This window comes from Lethenteron reissneri, chromosome 11 (genome assembly GCF_015708825.2).
Source record: "Lethenteron reissneri isolate LAM-NWPU_2019-01 chromosome 11, ASM1570882v1, whole genome shotgun sequence".
In the NCBI taxonomy this organism is placed as follows: domain Eukaryota; kingdom Metazoa; phylum Chordata; class Hyperoartia; order Petromyzontiformes; family Petromyzontidae; genus Lethenteron; species Lethenteron reissneri.
This window is the reverse complement of record NC_083789.1, coordinates 5,374,813-5,394,752: the sequence shown is the minus strand read 5'-3', so window position 1 is coordinate 5,394,752 and position 19,940 is coordinate 5,374,813. Positions and strand designations below refer to the sequence as shown.

General features: G+C 49.7%; 2 protein-coding genes across 6 annotated transcripts; one reads left to right on the top strand and one right to left on the bottom strand.

Annotated features, from left to right (window-relative positions):
- Positions 1 to 1,979: 1,979 nt before the first annotated feature.
- On the top strand, positions 1,980 to 12,288 carry ACYP2 (acylphosphatase 2). 4 transcript variants are annotated; one of them, XM_061549854.1, is made up of 4 exons: positions 1,980 to 2,022; positions 4,988 to 5,113; positions 10,283 to 10,392; positions 11,174 to 12,288. In XM_061549854.1, exons 2-4 carry the CDS (start codon positions 5,090 to 5,092, stop codon positions 11,286 to 11,288), a joined length of 249 nt encoding a protein of 82 aa, XP_061405838.1. In that variant the 5' UTR covers positions 1,980 to 2,022; positions 4,988 to 5,089; the 3' UTR covers positions 11,289 to 12,288. The 4 variants fall into 4 exon arrangements, with proteins under 4 accessions (XP_061405838.1, XP_061405839.1, XP_061405837.1 ...); XM_061549855.1 differs by lacking the exon at positions 1,980 to 2,022 and adding an exon at positions 9,356 to 9,372 and having other exon boundaries at positions 4,767 to 5,113; XM_061549852.1 differs by lacking the exons at positions 1,980 to 2,022; positions 4,988 to 5,113 and adding exons at positions 5,166 to 5,310; positions 9,356 to 9,372.
- Positions 12,289 to 12,597: 309 nt separating this feature from the next.
- EIF3K (eukaryotic translation initiation factor 3 subunit K) lies at positions 12,598 to 18,337 on the bottom strand. Of its 2 annotated transcripts, XM_061549850.1 has the most exons (9): positions 18,223 to 18,337; positions 16,894 to 16,992; positions 16,269 to 16,389; positions 15,522 to 15,599; positions 14,850 to 14,910; positions 14,191 to 14,268; positions 13,668 to 13,793; positions 12,998 to 13,025; positions 12,598 to 12,776 (listed from the first exon to the last, which is right to left on the bottom strand). In XM_061549850.1, the coding sequence occupies exons 1-9, from the start codon at positions 18,282 to 18,284 to the stop codon at positions 12,740 to 12,742; spliced, it is 690 nt and encodes a 229-aa protein (XP_061405834.1). In that variant the 5' UTR covers positions 18,285 to 18,337; the 3' UTR covers positions 12,598 to 12,739. The 2 variants fall into 2 exon arrangements, with proteins under 2 accessions (XP_061405834.1, XP_061405835.1); XM_061549851.1 differs by having other exon boundaries at positions 12,598 to 13,025.
- Positions 18,338 to 19,940: the final 1,603 nt, after the last annotated feature.

Genomic DNA, 19,940 nt, shown 5'->3' with positions numbered 1-19,940 from the left:
AGAAGAACCACAGCCAGAAACGTTGGCCTATCCGACATTGGTATGTCTTAAGGCGGTCTTAGTAACCGATGCGGGGAGGTTTTAATTGTTTTATTTTTTTAATATTTATTCTTGTGAATAACTTACGGTTCCTAATTTCAGTGTAGAGTACTGTAATTATATCCTCAATGCGTTTGTGTCCATGAATGAGTTATTTGCACTCGATTTCGTACGTGTATGAACGTATAACTAACGGGCACTGAGTCAATTAAATTCCACTGTTGGACGAAAGCCTCTGACGTTGTGTCAATTTGTATGGGAGGGGGGTGGGGGGTGTTTGACCATACTTCACCACGCCGGTCAGTGCGGCCTGGTAGAGGGAAAGCGGAGGGTACGGGGGGACAGGACTGCTTCAGATGGTGCTAACCGTAGCGCCACCGCTCCGCCTACTGCAAGTGTGCAGTATACAAACCACAATTGCCGTCAATGCAATCCACCAACACGGGACGAGAGTGGCCCGTGTACATTACACTCAGGCAGATGTGGGAGGACGGGATGAGATACAGCGATGGATATTATCAGGTCGCATTCATTTCCACGCCAAGTGCTTGGCCACAAATGAACCCCAATTCAGCGCCGATCTCGTCAAGGGGTGGGGGGGGGGCATAAGCCATCATCGCGCAAACTCCGGTGGTCACTCCTCGCAGCAGCGACGTTTGGCTCGCCATCTAACGAAGATAGCGGTCACCGCGTCGCGTGCTTTCCGATGCACTTGCACGCAGGTACCGCACCGTACGGAGGCAACGGTGCTAACCGGAGGTGCGGCCGTCTGGAACGCTCTTGCGATATTAGGAAGCCACCGGGGCCCGTGTACTTTTAAATCTCGATTGAAAACTAATTTCTTAAGAACTGCTTTTTTGTGTTTGGTTTGTTGTCCTTTGCCCGCACCTCCGATTCGCACGGGTGTCTACGTAGGGTGCGAAAGAGGCTCAACATCATACATACAACGTGAGTTTGACACCTGCGTCTGGGTATCTCTCTCTCTCTCAAAATACACGAGCAATTCCAGTCAGTCTCAATTCAGAAAATCATGAAGGCCTCCCCAGTCCCCATAGCAAGCCTTTCGTGGTGTTTTTGACCATACTTCACCACGCTGGTTAGGGGAAACAATGGCAGGGCCGGCTCTGGCATCACTCGCCACTGATGGTCACCGTGCCTTGGAAACACACCTGGATCACCGGGTTTATAGCGCAGTGCGCTAACCGCTGTGCCACCGCTCCACCCTCTTTGATTGGGCTCATACTTAATGAGGCGCGTCAAAGTCGCTGAACCAGCACCGCCGACAGCCTGGGTTTGAGTCTGGGACTCGGCGCGGGATGATACGTCCCAGGGCGGGCAGGAGTGGAGGAGGCGAGTCGTTGAGTCTGCAGCGAGGGAGGAGGGGGGGCTCATATTGTGTCAGTTTCATTTATTAGGTATAACCCTGTGAGCCATGCGGCTCTTGACTCGGGTGCAACCGCAATAAAACAAAAACATGAACAAGAAACATCTTAAAGTGGCTACACGCAACAGAAAAATCCTCGGGGAAAAACAGCAAAGTCTTCCAGAAAAAACACCGCATTTCAACGCTGTGTGCAAAAATCCCAGTGAGATGCAAGTAAAACAATAACAACCATAAAACAATGTAGGCCAACTCTGTACTAAAACAAACAAACATGGCCAGACCAAATCGTCCTCAAAATCACCAAAAGAAAGCCACAAAAACAATGTAACAGTGATCATAGGAACTGTGATTCAAATCCAACAATAAACGAAATACATAACATGTACGACCAAAATATTGGTTAAAAAAATATTACGCAAAGAGACTGTGCTCGCCTACCTCGGCGGGCACGTGGACACGTGGCGTCGCCATGGAGACTGTTACCATCCACGCATCATCTTGGTACCGAGGGGCGGGGGGGGGGCGTCCGTTTAATGATGGGCGTTGGCATGGAGATGGCGAGAGAGGCTGAGGAAATCGTGAGGAGGGCTGAGGAGATGGTGAGGGAGGCTGATGAGATGGTGAAAGAGGTGATGAGATGGTGAGGGAGGTGAGGAGATGGTGAGGGAGGTGAGGAGATGGTGAGGGAGGTGAGGAAATGGTGAGGGAGGTGAGGAGGTGGTGAGGGAGGTGAGATGGTGAGGGAGGTGAGGAGATGGTGAGGGAGGCTGGGGAGATGGTGAGGAAGGTGAGGAGATGGTGAGGGAGGCTGAGGAGATGGTGAGGGAGGTGAGGAGATGGTGAGGGAGGTGAGGAAATGGTGAGGGAGGTGAGCAGATGGTGAGAAAGGTGAGGAGATGGTGAGGGAGGTGAGGAGACGGTGAGGGAGGCTGAGGATATGGTGAGGGAGGTGAGGAGATGGTGAGGGAGGTGAGGAGATGGTGAGGGAGGTGAGGAGATGGTGAGGGAGGTGAGGAGATGGCGAGGGAGGTGAGGAGATGGCGAGGGAGGTGAGGAGATGGTGAGGGAGGTGAGGAGATGGTGAGGGAGGTGAGGAGATGGTGAGGGAGGTGAGGAGATGGTGAGGGAGGTCAGGAGATGGTGAGGGAGGTGAGGAGATGGTGAGGGGGGCTGAGGAGATGGTGAGGGAGGTGAGGAGATGGTGAGGGAGGTGAGGAGATGGTGAGGGGGCTGAGGAGATGGTGAGGGAGGTGAGGAGATGGTGAGGGAGGTGAGGAGATGGTGAGGGAGGTGAGGAGATGGTGAGGGGGGCTGAGGAGATGGTGAGGGAGGTGAGGAGGTGGTGAGGGAGGTGAGGAGATGGTGAGGGAGGTGAGGAGATGGTGAGGGAGGTGAGGAGATGGTGAGGGAGGTGAGGAGATGGTGAGGGAGGTGAAGAGGTGGTGAGGAGATGGTGAGGGAGATGAGGAGATGGTGAGGGAGGTGAGGAGATGGTGAGGGAGGTGAGGAGGTGGTGAGGGAAGTGAGGAGATGGTGAGGGAGGTGAGGAGATGGTGAGGGAGGTGAGGAGGTGGTGAGGGAGGTGAGGAGATGGTGAGGGAGGTGAGCAGATGGTGAGGGAGGCTGGGAGATGGTGAGGGAGGTGAGGAGGTGGTGAGGGAGGTGAGGAGATGGTGAGGGAGGTGAGGAGATGGTGAGGGAGGTGAAGAGATGTTGAGGGAGGTGAGGAGGTGGTGAGGGAGGTGAGGAGATGGTGAGGGAGGTGAGCAGATGGTGAGGGAGGCTGGGGAGATGGTGAGGGAGGTGAGGAGATGGTGAGGGGGGCTGAGGAGATGGTGAGGGAGGCTGAGGAGATGGTGAGGGAGGTGAGGAGATGGTGAGGGGGGCTGAGGAGATGGTGATGGAGGCTGAGGAGATGTTGATGGAGGTGAGGAGATGGTGAGGGAGGTGAGGAGACGGTGAGGGAGGTGAGGAGACGGTGAGGGAGGCTGAAGAGGTGGTGAGGGAGGTGAGGAGGTGGTGAGGGAGGTGAGGAGATGGTGAGGGAGGTGAGGAGATGGTGAGGGAGGTGAGGAGATGGTGAGGGGGGCTGAGGAGATGGTGAGGGAGGTGAGGAGATGGTGAGGGAGGTGAGGAGATGGTGAGGGAGGTGAGGAGATGGTGAGGGGGGCTGAGGAGATGGTGAGGGAGGTGATGAGATGGTGAGGGATGTGAGGAGGTGGTGAGGGAGGGGAGGAGATGGTGAGGGAGGTGAGGAGATGGTGAGGGAGGGGAGGAGATGGTGAGGGAGGTGAGGAGGTGGTGAGGGAGGTGAAGAGATGGTGAGGGAGGTGAGGAGATCTTGAGAAAGGTCCTGTATAGAGGGAGGCAATAAAACTAGCATCTACCCTAAAGATGCATCATCATCATCACCACCCACATCGTCACCACCTTCTCTTAGGCGTGAGCTCTGCGCCTTGTGCGTAATGCGACCTCTGCTGCTTCTCGAACTCCGGGGTGGGTGCCCATCGCAGAGAGTGCACGTTGTTGCATTTACAAACACTGACTCGACGTACGCCAGCGCCTCGTAGCCGAGCTATAAATACTGCAACGCGTAACGTGGCGGAGAGGGAGTGGAGGGGAGAGGAGGGGAGAGCAGAGATGGATTTGAGAGTGGGAGGGAAGAGAGTGAGAAGAGATGAGTGAGGTTGGAAGAGAAAGAGTGGGCTAGGTGAGAGAAAACGCTTCACGAATTTGCGTGTCATCCTTGCGCAGGGACAAATATTACATAGAAAATATAGGGGGAAAATAGGCATGGAGTAGGGAGAGAGGGGGGTTAAAGAGAGAGGGAAGGGGTAAGAAGGAGCAGAGCGTGAAATCTGTTGTGAAATATTTCATTTTAAAAGGGGGAAGGGGGCACATAAAGCAAAGCATTGAAAAAGAAACGAAATGATGAACGAAGCAAAGCGCCGACTACACCGAGCATGTTCTTGTTTCCACTGATCGTAAAAAAAGAGAGGGTGGACAGAAAGGGAGGGAAGTAGGCAGAGAGAGAGAGAGAGGGGGGAGCGTGGAGACGCAGGGAGAGGAGAGGCAACGCGATGAGACGGAGTGCAGAGGAGTGGAGAGACGGGCTGCGTGCAGAACGAGAGAGAGCGAGAGAGTGAGCGGGAGCGAGGTTACATAAAGCAAAGTTTAAAAAAACCGAAATGATGAACGAAGCAAAGTGCCGACTACACCGAGCATCTTCTTGTTTCTACTGATCGTAAAAAAGAGACGGAGTGGAGAGGGAGGGGGGGGAGCGTGGAGACGCAGGGAGAGGAGAGGAAAAAAAGGCAAAGCAATGAGACGGAGTGGAGAGGAGTGGAGAGAGAGAGGGGAGCGTGGAGACGCAGGGAGAGGAGAGGCAAAGCGATGAGACGGAGTGGAGAGGGAGAGAGAGAGAGAGGGCGCTGCTGGCGCGGGGTGCGTCAACCGTGGCTGGAGACAGAGCGAGAGGGAGAAAACGAGGAGTGCCGCCACTCATCATCATCACCATCATCACCCTCCTCTTGTGCCCCTCGTCATCTCCCACATCATCATCAGCTGCTGCTGCTGCTTCGTCGTCGTCGTTAGCTCCCCGCTCCTCCCATCGCACGTCCCCACCCACCAGCGCGGATATGAGCAAGCGATTGGTGTCCGTGGATTATGAAGTATTCGGACGGGTTCAAGGTAAAACTGATTATTATTTCGTTGTTGTTGTTGTTTCCACTTGTGCCCAAGAGTTGTGATCGCGTCGATATAATGGCATCGATTAATTTTCCGGGGAATTCTCCCGTGGGATTTCCCTCCTTGCGACAGCCGTCCGTCGGCGGGGGACATCGACCCAGACGCGGACGCGCCTCGAGGGACGATGCCGTTCGATCCCGGTGTGCACTTTTGCACAGCCATGAGTTTGAGGTTAAATGATAACTTCAATCATTATGATCACGATAATCATCATCATCATCATTGTCGTCGTCATTAAGATGAGCTTCAGCAGCATCATCGTCATCGTGAAAAATACAAACCAAGTCATCATCATCATCATCATCAAAAACATGATCACCAAAACAAATATCACCACACGCACACACTTCAGCAACAAACGTTAATCAATTACACCGTGTGTCCTTAAAATAATGAAACATATATAACAGACGACGTGTCGGGCAATGGCCCTTCATTGCACAAGAGGGCCATTGCCCGAAACGTCTCCAGCTACATATATTTTTCCTTTTAAGGCCACAGTGTTGTCATTGATGAATGTGTTGAGGTTTTTTTTTGTATTAATTCTGCTCGTGCACCGCTGCCCACTCAGCAGTACTGTCGCCGCATCATTGCACGGACATTAACGATCAGCATTTAAAACGCAATCAACCCCAGCAGCAGTGGCATTAAAGCACGCATCTTCTTCTAAAATAATAAAAATAAAACATAATAAAATAAAATATTTGATTATGTTTTATTTTTATTATTTTATTACTTCCCTTCTACGTGACTTTACCGAAAGAACCAAGAAGATGAATCCCTGCAGTCACGAAAGCTTTAAATCGAAATTTAAAGCACGCATGTTTAGCCATGCTAGACCCTGATTAGCTCTCGTCAGATCTCGGAGGCTAAGCTGGATTTGAACCTGGTTAATGCAGTACTGGGATGGGGGAGTGCATGGGAATAGTTGCTGTGGTAAGCTTTAGGCTGGTAGGTGTCCTCAAAGGATGGAACCAAGGCAATGTATTTAAATACATATGTGCGGAGCTTTGAATGTCAAGCCGTCGTGTGCATTGTGGAATTATCCCATGAAAGTCCTCTGGTTTTCGCTCACACGAAGCCAAAACACTCGAAATGAAGATCAATTGTCCAAACATCCCAATGTGGCACGACCCTCTTGACAACGTATCTTGAGACTCGGGTGAAGCCTTCCTGGGTTATTCATCATTACAGTATGAATCATCATCATCAACAACAACAACAGCAGCAGAATGATCGGCATCATCCACAGCGTTGTCATCGTTACCAACATCGCACCTTCAATCGTTCGGGAAAGCTTCACGGTGTCTCCTTCGTCATCGAGCTCCGCAAGGCCAACATAATTATTTTACAAAATTAAAACCCATATTTTTGTTCTCATACTCTTTGGTTCTTTCGGTAAAGTCGCGTAGGTATAAAATAAAATAAATCACGACGTTTCGGGCGCAACACAAGCGTCCGTCATCAGGTGGGAAAGCATGGCCTGCTGCTGAGGCAGACTGTTTTAAAAGGTTTGAAATGGGTGCAGCTCAAGGGTCATAAAGAAGTGGCCGGGGCTGGTGATGTTAATGTGAGAAATTAGCATGTAAGATAGGAAAGCGGCCTCCTCGACGAGAGCACGGAAGTGGCTATGTTAATTTGAGAGATTAGCATGGCGTTAATGTGAGAAATTAGAGGGCACGGAAGTGGCTATGTTCATGTGAGAGATTAGCATGGCGTTAATGTGAGAAATTAGAGGGCACGGAAGTGGCTATGTTAATGTGAGAGATTAGCATGATGTTAATGTGAGAGATTAGAGGGCACGGAAGTGGCTATGTTAATGTGAGAGATTAGCATGATGTTAATGTGAGAGATTAGAGGGCACGGAAGTGGCTATGTTAATGTGAGAGATTATCATGATGTTAATGTGAGAAATTAGAGGGCACGGAAGTGGCTATGTTAATGTGAGAGATTATCATGATGTTAATGTGAGAAATTAGAGGGCACGGAAGTGGCTATGTTAATGTGAGAGATTAGCATGATGTTAATGTGAGAAATTAGAGGGCACGGAAGTGGCTATGTTAATGTGAGAAATTAGCATGGCGTTAATGTGAGAAATTAGAGGGCACGGAAGTGGCTATGTTCATGTGAGAGATTAGCATGATGTTAATGTGAGAGATTAGAGGGCACGGAAGTGGCTATGTTAATGTGAGAGATTAGCATGATGTTAATGTGAGAAATTAGAGGGCACGGAAGTGGCTATGTTAATGTGAGAGATTAGCATGATGTTAATGTGAGAAATTAGAGGGCACGGAAGTGGCTATGTTAATGTGAGAGATTAGCATGATGTTAATGTAAGAGATTAGAGGGCACGGAAGTGGCTATGTTAATGTGAGAGATTAGCATGGCGTTAATGTGAGAGATTAGAGGGCACGGAAGTGGCTATGCTAATGTGAGAGATTAGCATGGCGTTAATGTGAGAAATTAGAGAGCACGGAAGTGGCTATGTTCATGTGAGAGATTAGCATGATGTTAATGTGAGAGATTAGAGGGCACGGAAGTGGCTATGTTAATGTGAGAGATTAGCATGATGTTAATGTGAGAAATTAGAGGGCATGGAAGTGGCTATGTTAATGTGAGAGATTAGCATGATGTTAATGTGAGAAATTAGAGGGCACGGAAGTGGCTATGTTAATGTGAGAGATTAGCATGATGTTAATGTAAGAGATTAGAGGGCACGGAAGTGGCTATGTTAATGGGAGAGATTAGCATGGTGTTAATGTGAGAGATTAGCATGATGTTAATGTGAGAGATTAGCATGACGTTAATGTGAGAAATTGTTTTCATATTTCGTGCCGGAGGGACACGCGATTATCCGGAGAAAAACTCACTCAAAACGAGGGGCCACCACCACCACCACCACCCCCACCGTCTGCATGGTGACCCACGTCTGGGTGCTCGTGAACAAGGGAAGAGGGGGAGTAGTCGGGGTGGTGGTGGTGGGGGAGTCGAGCTATTTCGGGTTGGTTGGACCTGCCATGGCCCTTAGCCGCGGGGTTTTGTATTTATAGACGGGCCAGTGGCGGTGGTGCTGTTGGTCCAGATCTGTCCAAGCGAGTAGGCATCTCGTGCAGGGCGTCCATACGAACGTGGAATGTCCACCTCTGGATATGGAGGAAGTGACACGCGGTGTAAGCGAATGATGTGGTGATGCTGCTGCTGCTGCTGTGTTGGCAAGTGATGCGCAGGCAACAATTAACGCAATAATACTGTGGCCTTAAACGGGAAAACATATATACACCGTAAGCGACGTTTTGGGCAATGGTCCTTCTTAATGGCATATTACAAATAACCATTATCCGAAGAAAGGCGATTGCACCGCTGGATGAGGGCCTACCCACGCCATATGGGTTGTGGGGGAGAGGGGGGGTGGTATTTGACCATACTTCACCGCGCTGGTCAGTGCGGGTTTGGTAAAGGGCGGGAAGCAATAATATACTGTAGGTGGTAGCACAGAAAGTACGATACAACAATGGATTTTTCTGATTCCCACCACGTAGCCTGCCCCTCCCCCCGCATCAGCCTGGCGCAGTGCACCGGTGGTAGTTTTGTATCTTGTGACTTCTTTCGCACCGTACGTAGCCAACGGCGCGAATCAAAGGTGCGACATTAGACTCGCACTGTGATTAGGGGCCGTCCATAAATGACGTCACGCGATTTTGGACGATTTTTGACACCCTCCCCCCTCGTCACACGGCGTCACAAAATGTCAAACCCCCCCTCAAATATGACGTCACAAAGCTCTGCCCCCCCCCCAAAAACATGCTTCAAATCGCTTTAAACTATTGTCATTGTAGTGCGTATTTAATGTGGCGCTGCACTCTGATGTTGTAGGAGAAAACATTTATTATGAAGTATATTTAATTAAGTAGAACGTGTTGTCCATACTTATTTAAAGTTGCGCATTTTGATGTGACGTCACATTTCTCACCCCCCCCCCCCACTCGTCACACATCGTCACAAATGTCTGACTCCCCCCCCCCAATAGGTGCGTGACGTCATTTATGGACGGCCCCTTATATAAGAATCACCGATGATGCTGTCGCGCAATCGTAGCTTAACCTCAGCGAAGATGCGGATTGAACTTCCGCCGCGTGCGTCGATGGGTGCTTGCTGACGTCATTGTGTCTTTGTCTTCCCCGACAGGCGTGTGCTTCAGATCGGTGAGTTGGGTGTTCATCTCTTACCGTAATTATAATATGCTCAAATGTCCTCCCCCCAATATATTGCTATAAAAAAATTGCCATGCTATGTAAATAAAAACAAAAATTTTCTAAACCTTGGCCACAATATCTGGACTTGTCTTCATGTAAATCAATGCATATATTTCTGTTTATATGATTGTGGTTATGGTTGCACTTTATTAATTCCTAATCTCTGCCATTACATACAATGAAAGAAGAAATGGTAAAAAAGTAAAAACAGAGCAATGTAATACAATACACTATTAGACATTATTGTAAAAAAATATATAAAATGTCCATCCTACGTGTTAGTGAATTTTTTAAAAATATATTTTAGGCAGGAAATTAGTTTTAAAATTTAGATATTTTTCTGGGTTGGGACCTCCAGGCACCCTGGAAGATTTGGTCCCCCCCAATGTTGACTCCATGGCTACGGCCTTGTCGCTTACACTCTCACGCGCGCGCGTGTGCGGGGGTACGGGGAGCGGTGGCGCGGCGGTTAGCGCTGCGCTACGAACCCGGCGACCCGAGCTCGATTCCTGTTCACGGCCAACACTGGTGGCGAATATCTGAACCGGCGCTGGGCCACACCCTAGGCTAAACATTCAAATGTGTACCTTGGTGTAATGGGGTAAACGTCATCATGGGACCTCCATTGCCAGGGGTAAACGTCACGAGGGAGACAAAGGCGGCCGGGCGTGGTGCTGGCCACCCCACCCCTTTGCGTACCATGGTCAGGCCTTCATAGATGCTCGCTCACAGCACTTGCCCCAACAGTCTCTATACGGGAGGGGGGTTCTTTGTCTGTACAACACGTGTGGTCTCCGCGTCTCCACGTGGCCGGTGTTTCGCCGCACACCTCCACCCCCATCCCGATGTGCCCGCGCAGTACACGGAGGAGCAGGCGAGGAAGCTTGGCCTGGTGGGGTGGGTGAAGAACACCCCGGCCGGCACCGTGGTGGGACAGGTGCAGGGCCCCGACGACAAGCTGCAGGCCATGTGAGTTTCGCACCGCACCGCCCCCACCCCATCGCGAGTGGTTGCAGCCCGTTTGCTGGTAATAATTTGTCGACGAGTATTAATATATTTCGATTTAAAGCTTTCGTGACTGCAGGGATTCATCTTCTTGGTTCTTTCGGTAAAGTCACGTAGAAGGTAAGTAATAAAATAATAAAACATATTAAAATAATTCTCACGTTTCGGCCACAACGCAAGCAGCCGTCCTTGCGTTGTGGCCGAAACGTCGTGAGAATTATTTTATGTGTTATTTTTATTTATATATTTTTAAAAAATATTTATTCGGGAGTACTGGAGGAGAGCGAGAGAGGCGTGGGCTTAGTAGTCACGACCACAGCGAGAGAGGTGGTTGCTGTTTACTCGATATGTGAATGACACCTCGGGCAAACACTCGTTTTTTGGTGGCCCAGCCGTATGTGGCCCATCGTGCTTATCGGAGGTGCGGGGAAGGCCATTCTAAACACAAAAAGTAGTTTTAAATATAGATTTAAAAGCGTGGTGCGATTATGATTACAGTAATGTTGTCGCGATAATCGTGTTGGTGCTACGTGGTGGTCAGTAGAGGGCAGTGCAGAAAAAAATCCATTGTACTGCAGTTCTATGTTCCCACGTCTACGCTCCCAAGCCTTCACAAACCTGCACTGCCCAGTTGTGGTGAAGAATGGTCTTAATTGCGCTCACGATCAGCAATGACCGTGGATTTGCGTCGAGACTGCGAATGATTTAAAACGACAAAACGTAACGGTGACATGTGTCTGTGCAGGAAGCGCTGGCTCAGCAACGTGGGCAGCCCCAGCTGTCACATCAAGCGCGCCGACTTCAGCAACGAGAGGGAACTCACAGCGCAGGACTTCAAGACCTTCACCACGCGCTACTAGACGTCAGCCAGCGAGGAGGGGGGCGTTTGGCGAGGCCGATGGAAGAGACGTCTGCAAAGGGGAAGCTGGAGGTCATAAAGATGGCCAGTTCGGCAAGGCATGAAAGGCCACACGTGGTGTAAACTAAATCGAGGTGCGCAGGGGTGTTGGTGCAGACATTTTTCGCGGAAAATAATGACTTATCGAAATTCTCACGCGGGAAATTCAGTTCAGCCACCCAAGTAGCGAAATTATTAGGAACGCGGGGTATGGAGAGGATTTAAAAACTTGCACCGTTTCAACTGTCCAGTCAAGATGTGGAACGGCAAACGTTTGATTGCAAGTTCAATGTGCCAATCATTACCACCACAGCGGTATTGTCTTTAAGATTGTCCCCGGTAGAAATAAGACATCGCACTCACTCTCTTACGTACGTTGTGTTACAATCCATCAACAGGGGTCGTAGTGCTACAATGCCCATGTACCAGTGGTCCTCCAGCCAGGCGGTTGCCTTCGTAAGCAGCCGTTTGGAGCACTCCTTCTGATATTAGGAAGCCACTGGAGCTATGCACTTTAAAACATAGATTGAAAACACACTTCTTTTCAACTTGTGTATCGTTTGTCCTTCCCACCGCACCTCCGATTAGCACGGTTGGGTATGCGCGGTGCGTCCCCCTATGCAACGGTTGGATGTGCGGCAGAATAGCAAATGGTTTTGCTTTCTTTCAGTCTCAATTTAAAAACGGCATTGCCCATGTGATGGAAGTGTATGCATGCTTACGTTTGGTAAAAACAAATGTGAAGAGATCGAATTCCAATTTTAACCCCAGGTCTACCTTGTATAATAAAGAGACAGCGTCGTCTCAAAAGGGCTCTCGCCTGGTTAAATGGTTCGAGTGAATGATAATTATTAAGTGCAACTGCATTCGATGCAGGCAGCTGAGATGCTTAATTATTTATCTCTTTGCGACAGAAACGATGCCAAGCTTGCTTGTTAATAAAAGTGGCTTACACAACCGTGTCAGGTTTCAGGATTGTTGATTTATATAAAAGTTTTCCATTTCAGAATGCAGCATTCGTGAACAACGAGTTATTTTGTCAATTTACTGCTGGATGAAGGCCTCCTCCTACATGTTGTTTCACAGGGTTTGTTTGAGCATACTTTTGCCAAGGTGGTCAGCTGTAGCCAGAAATCCAAATCCAGTTTGGCAAATTCACAGCGCAGTGCGCTAACCCGCGACTAAGCCACTGCTAGCTACCCCATGGATAATTAACCTTCACTAAATCTATCGGTAATTGCAGCTAAAATAAAAACATGTTCAAAAAGCAGCAGAAGACGGTCAAGTTTATTTGTATGAAATGAACACGAAGCTTTTAGCCATCTGAGTGTACAATGCATTGTTTTGTACAAAGTTCTTGCTGATGTGTTTTGGTAGAGCTAAGAATGAACTCTTGAGACGATGGGGATGAGATTACGCTTGAATTCCAACATCATCTGTGACCTCCGATCTATATAAATAACGGCAATTGCATACAACGTTAATTCACGCAAGCAACAGCCATTTGAACAAGCACAAAGTTGGTCCATCGGATAGATGAACGGTAACCACGTTTCAGATGTCGAGATTTAACAAGCTGGAAAAGCAGTTGTGATGTTTTGTTTTATCGGAATGCTTAAATTCCACAGAACTGGGCTTTGAGTCTACATCTGCAGATGTGGTGAGTCTCACTTTATCGAGGCCATGATGCTTGCAACACCTGAAACAAATAAAAAACACACGCGCACGCAGTGGAATCATTGCACCGCAGCTTTAGACGTAAAAAGTCTTAACTAGTTATGCTTAACCAATGGGATTAGATCCAGTTGTGTGGATATGATTATTAGATGTTAGTGCTGTATATATTTTTTTCCCTTCCAATTTTATGTTCGCTGTGCTATCGGCATGTCATATTTTTTTTATAATAAACTTTAGAGAACAGTCCTGCAAGAAGTCACAGGACTACTTTTTAAGACGCCCCATGATACGTATTTACACGAGGTAAACGTTGTATATGCCCTGCAAAGAGCATGTCGCTTTTCATTTTAAAGTTATTTTAGTCAGCCATTCCAAATTGAGTGAAAATCAAATACAATGCGAGTTCATTTATCGTGCTGTCATTGGTGACTTGCTGAGACCATCAATACACGACACTTGGGAACCCAGTTTAATCACCATCGACTCAACCCCTGATTTAAATTCGAGACCTCAGCGGTGCTGCCTCAGCATATTTCAGAGTATAAGCCCCCAGAAGCCACCTCCAATTATGTTAGCGTCAACAGCTGGCCGGATTTCTCTGCCAAACAAGAAACTCTTCTGTGGCTCCAGCTCCCGACGTTCAGACATCGCTGTATGAACTCACTCTCAAAGTCGATCTTCTCCACGATGTTCTTGGGCTTCACCGTCTCCTCCTGGTTCGCGATGTAGATGGTCCCTGGCTCTCCCTCGTTCCAGCCATACTTGCTCATCCACACATTGAGTTGGCCGTCTGTGCGGGAGTGTCAGAGTGCACGAGTGTACGTGTGCGCGTGTGGTGGAGCGAGGAGGAGGTGGCGGAGACAGTCGGCGAGTACGTGAAGTGTGACACGCCCAGATGTGGGTGTACTCTAGCACTCTATTAGCGAGGCTAAGATGCTCGCGGTAGCAGTAGTGGAATGAATATCGTTTGCCGGCCATTTTAAAGCGCCAAGCCTCACGTGGCCGCGGGCCGTATGAAATAAAGTCACGAGCTGCATGCGGCCCATGGTGCCATAGGTTCCATCCACCCCTGCGTTAATTTCTGTCATGAAACATTAAAGAGAATCTCCGCCCATATGGTTCACCACCTGGGTCGACGTGAATAATGAGTCTGAGTAGGGAGAACTCGTGAAAACCTAACCCCGTACCTGTGAGTCCGCCGAGCATGTCCGAGAGCAATCGCTTGCCGATGCGCTGGTACGTGATCCCGACCACGTGGCAGATGACTGCAGGACACGCGCAGCGAGACAACAGAGTTCACAAGGACCAGCCACTGGTATGCACCAGCATATCCTGGCTATACGTACCAAAGTTCCAGCGCTTTGGAGGCAAGGGTTGGTGGATCACGCAGATAATCATGAAACCCCTACCCCTACTGGGCCTTGCCATTTCCAGAAGGCATTACAGTGAGCAGATTTTTTTTACCCATCTGTGTGGACCTTGATTGTTCCTGTGTGAGTCTTCAATGGACACTCTGATTTCCTCCCACATACCAAACATGCCCTTCAAAAGGAATTGGCCGAACATCTCAATGCAGGATCCTGTTTAAAGTCTTCAAACTGAACGAGGCTTAGATTAACAAATGGTGTTATTTATACAATACATATTTCCCTAAGTTGCTTACAATGTGTCATCAAGTCACTCCAGACCACATTTCAGTTTATGCGGAAGGCTCTGAGAGCCAAACTGGAGCAACTTAACGACGTTCCTAAGAGTTGCAGGAGAAACATCACAAACCATCCTGAATAGCTGCCTTGTTTAAGTCATCACACAAAGCAGGTGTGTGTCAATGTGTTTTAATACGCACATTTTCTAATGGAGTCTTCAAATCCGGTGATTCCATCGACCAGTGTTTCGTCCAGTTCCGTCTTTGGGGGAACAAGTAGGAAGGTATTTGCGGCACAAATCATGACACACAAACGCAACGTGCAGTATTAATGAGACTGAGAATACGATAGCATCCAATTGCTGGAGAGATAAGTAACTACAGGTGTACCGATGTATCGATTAATATCGACGATTAAACTTAAGAGCCATGAATCATGCACGTTTTTAAAAGTTTTTGTTGCACTGTATTCACATGGCTGCTACATTCAATGCAATGTTAATTATTCTGAATGACAACAAAACATAGGCAGTAAATTGTTCCAACTCTCATCATCAGCCATGATCTATGCTCTGCTGGATAAAGGCTGTGACCGCCTCTCAGTCTTGTGATGCAACAATCCATCTCGCGCAGAGGTCGGCAACCAAAATAGCGAGACATTTTTTTTTCGAATTCGGTATAAAATCTCAACATTTCAAGAGCCGCAATGTACGTGAACACAAGACGGTGCTCCTTATCAAATAACGTCCATAAAGAGACGCATGCGGCCTCTGAAGACAGGTTGTCGACCCCTGATCGAGCGCCTACATGTGAGCCGATTTCATTGCTCACACTGGGCGACACACCCTTGGAGAGCGGTCCACCTCAACTCACCCAGAAGTTCTGAAAGCGGCAGGTCTCCAGGAGCTCTCCAAGAAGCAGGATCCTTCCCAGCTGCTTGTCTTCCAACTGCTTCACCTCGGTCAAGGCTCAATCGTAGCAGCAACGTTTCCATTCTCAAGTTGTCCCCAGCTTTATCCCAACTGTCCTAACAGTGTCATGTTATGAGACGAACTTTCACAGAGAGCTGCACCCTTCGAGTTATAGAACTGACCACCGAAGCGGATATTCCTGGGTTACCTCAGAGATTCCTTCAAGGTGACCTCTGTTCCACAAAGTAAGAGGCAGGACTTTGACACGCCACCATCGATGTTCGTCGCATGACAGTAAAACAGATATTTTTAATTCTTAGAAATGGAATTTTGTCAAATTAAGTTAAAATGTTTTTTGTGGTTATTATTAACCGGGTTGAGACCTTCAACCTAACTATCCCTGAGAATCTACTTTATTCACAGGAGGCTGAAACTAGGATTCAAACACAGAACCTCAGCGGTGTTGGCTCAGAGTTCCTAACAAGGTATTAGTACCCCCAGCCACCTGGCCCTCACTGTTAGTACAATTACTATGATACCCAGTATTTTTCAGCTGCCAGTGATAAAAATGTATTCTCACTTGAAGCGAGTCAATGGTCTTAGCCCGGTCACCCAATGTGACGTGCGTCTCTGCCGCTTCCATCTCAAACGCGAGCACTGCTCTCCCGTGACGTCAATCCACCCGACACATCCACCTCGACAAGGATACATGGACCTGGTCGATGAGGCACTTGCAGAGCGTAAAGTCGGTGTGCGGGAGGTTGGTGAGTGCCTTCAGCAGGATCTGTGCTGTCACGGACGTCTGGAAGTAGGCCGGGTTGAACTGGTACCTGTAGCGCAAGCGGGCACGCGTGGCGTTGTCACGTTAACCGTACGCACGGTAAATTGGCGGAGCCAAAACGGAGGCTGCCCTCTCTTCGCAAGTCCAGTTACAGTGATCCATTTCACAGGGGTGAGAAACTTGTTAATTAACATTTGGCACAGCATAGAATGAGTGTTTATTTCAGGAATCAAGTGATGAACAGATGTAAGTTAGATTGATTATGCTCACTGATGCATGGCATTATGCAAGGGAATCAATTATTTATAAAGTATGCATGTTATTATATTCCATTACATTTAAGCAAACTTGGAGTTCTCATGTATTCAAACAAAATATACATTTTAAACAATACAAACAGGCTTCGAACCCAAACTGCAACCTGTCCCTAGCCCGGCCACAAAACCAAATTAACTAACTCCTAACAGCTCTCCTCCTAGTCCTGACACTAACCCAAACCCTGGGTTACATATATCACACGTCTGTTCATAGTGCAGTGCGAGGAGCTACTCACAGTTTCAGAACCGCCAAGTTAGCCTCCAGGTCGTAGGCGTTCTCCTGCGCCTGTGTCTCCACGTAGCGCTCCAGCGTTCCCAGGTTCTCTGGGTTGTACCTGCCCCAGGAGACACCACACACACACACAAAGATTCACCGTGATGTTTTTTTTGTGGAGTGTTGGGGCAAGTGTTATCAGCGGGCACCTATTAAGAGAACACGGCATGCACAGGCACACCAACCAACGTCATGCACACGAACATGCAAGGAATTTTTATCAATCCACTGCGGGTTGAGAGCCTCAACACCGTCGTTGTGGTTGAGTAATTGACCAAACGTCATCACGCAGGTCATTGCGGGTTGGTTTAGGCGGGGAGCACAGCCGTTGGAATGCGGTACTGTACAACACGTGGAATTTCCAACGCCGGATCAGGGCTGTAAAATTTAAACGAGTGCCCCCTTGTGTCTAAGTGGAACATAACAGGTGTTAATTTAAGTAATGAATACGTGTACACAATGTAGCTTTATGCGCATAATCACGTGTGCGCTTGTGATGGTATCCAACCCAACGCTCGGTGTACGTGGTGCGGTGACGTGTGGATATTCCATATAACTATGGCGGGTACCATTCCCTACATAATTACAGTACCACCGCCGATTTCCCAACACGAAAAGTGGTGCAACCTCTTCGGACGGCGCCAATTTCACCTACACTCTGATGATCACAGCAATCACCATCGGCCGTTATCAATCCACCGCTGGATGAAGGCCTTCCCAAAGCAGCCATATAACTGCGACGCAACATTTAAAGAGATTCAATCGCTCTGTGGAGAAGCTCGCAGCCAAGCACGTGACGAGAAAACGCCGGGCGCGTCATGCCCGCGACACGAAAGCCAAAATCGCGGAGAGATTTGGTTCGGGCGGTGGTTGTGCAGGCGGTGGCGTGATAATGGAAACAAAGATGCACCAGTTCACGATCTTCATTGACCCACTGGCGGCGAAGGCCTCACAGCCACACAACGCGAACACCCCACACGTGTCGCTGCCAAACGTGCAGAACACCACGCACAAGAAGCCCGCGCTCCTTTAACGGAGTCGGAATAGCAAACACCAACCCCACACGAACGCGCTCCTGGTGCCCTCTCGTCGCGGCGAGCGCCGCAAGAGGTATGGCTCGCCTGAAACCACGCTGCCGCCATGATAAGGCCACCAGAAGAAGGCCGAATCAAAACCTCGGGGCTCCCACTTTACTCGCAACCCTACGGCGCCGCCGGTCTCTCCACAGCCCCAGCGACTAGGCCCGGCTCTCCCCGTGCGCGTGTCCCCACGGCGGGGACGGCTTACGGACCGGTCGATGCCCCTCAGCAGCACCGTCACGTTGGCACGCATCTGCTCGAAGGCCGCCGCCATGATTGCCCCCCTCCGCCTTATTCCCCCGCTTCCTCTTCCGGCCCCCGCCCCCCCAAGAGGGGGCGGGGGCCGGAAGAGGAAGCGGGGGAGGAGGAAGCCCCTCCCCCTCTACCCACAGGTTCCAGATTCCCCAACGCGGATAGGCGCGCCCGGCGCCATTCGCCCACCCCGTTGCTCCCTGATTGGTTGACGGCGAGGCGCGCGCGCGCGCGCGATTGGTGCCGATAGAGGGAGACGGCCGAAGCCACCAATCGTGCGCCTCGAATGTAACCACCATGGGGGGTGGGGAATGGGTGGGGGGGAATGGGTGGGGGGAATGGGTGGGGGGGAATGGGTGGGGGGGGATGAGTGGAATGGGTGGGAGGGAATGGGTGGGGGGGAATGAGTGGGGGGAATGGGTGGGGGGAATGGGTGGGGGGGAATGGGTGGGGGGGAATGAGTGGGGGGAATGGGTGGGGGGGAATGGGTGGGGGGAATGGGTGGGGTGGAATGAGTGGGGGGAATGGGTGGGGGGGAATGGGTGGGGGGGAATGGGTGGGGGGGAATGGGTGGGGGGAATGGGTGGGAGGGAATGGGTGGGAGGAATGAGTGGGGGGAATGGGTGGGGGGGAATGGGTGGGGGGGAATGGGTGGGGGGAATGGGTGGGAGGGAATGGGTGGGGGGAATGAGTGGGGGGAATGGGTGGGGGGGAATGGGTGGGGGGGAATGGGTGGGGGGAATGGGTGGGGGGGAATGGGTGGGGGGCCCACGTGTCTTCTCCAACGCCTATGAACTGTATCTCTCTCTGGCCTCAATGCATTGCTAATCGAATGAGCCAATAATGTGTGTCCCGCGCGTGACGTCACTCCACATGAGCCCCCCCTCTCATTAATAATCATGAGCGCATGACGTCACTCCACATGCCGCATCCCTCCCCAATAAACATGAGGGGGTGACGTCACTCCACATGCCCCACCCCTCCCCAATAACCATTAGCGGGTGACGTCACTCCCCATGCCGCACTCCTCCCCAATAACCATTAGTGGGTGACGTCACTCCACATGCCGCACCCCTCCCCAATAACCATTAGCGGGTGACGTCACTCCACATGCCCCACCCCTCCCCAATAACCATTAGCGGGTGACGTCACTCCCCATGCCGCACCCCATCCCAATAACCATTAGTGGGTGACGTCACTCCACATGCCGCACCCCTCCCCAATAACCATTAGCGGGTGACGTCACTCCACATGGGGCAACCCCGCCCCCTCATTAATAATCACGAGCTGAACAATTTTTCTATTTAATATTTAAGATTTACTGCAATATTCACCCGTCCTTAGACGGGCACACAAGCTAGTTTCCTATAAAAAGCCATTGCCAGGAAAGTTAACAAATTTTCTTTCTGTGGATTTCCCTTCTACGTGACTTTACCGAAAGAACCAAGAATATGAATCCCTGCAGTCACGAATGCTTTACATCAAAATTCAAAAAGTATTTGTTCAACAATCCTGACACTGCTGATGAGACCCAGAAGATCTAAATCCGTGTCGAGCTCGCTCAAACGAATTCTGTTTGGCGATATTGGTCTGGAAAGTCAATAAATTAACTGACGGGCTAAAATAAATCCAAGTATAAACACATTTCGAGCGGCGCTATTGACGATATTGAAGAGTG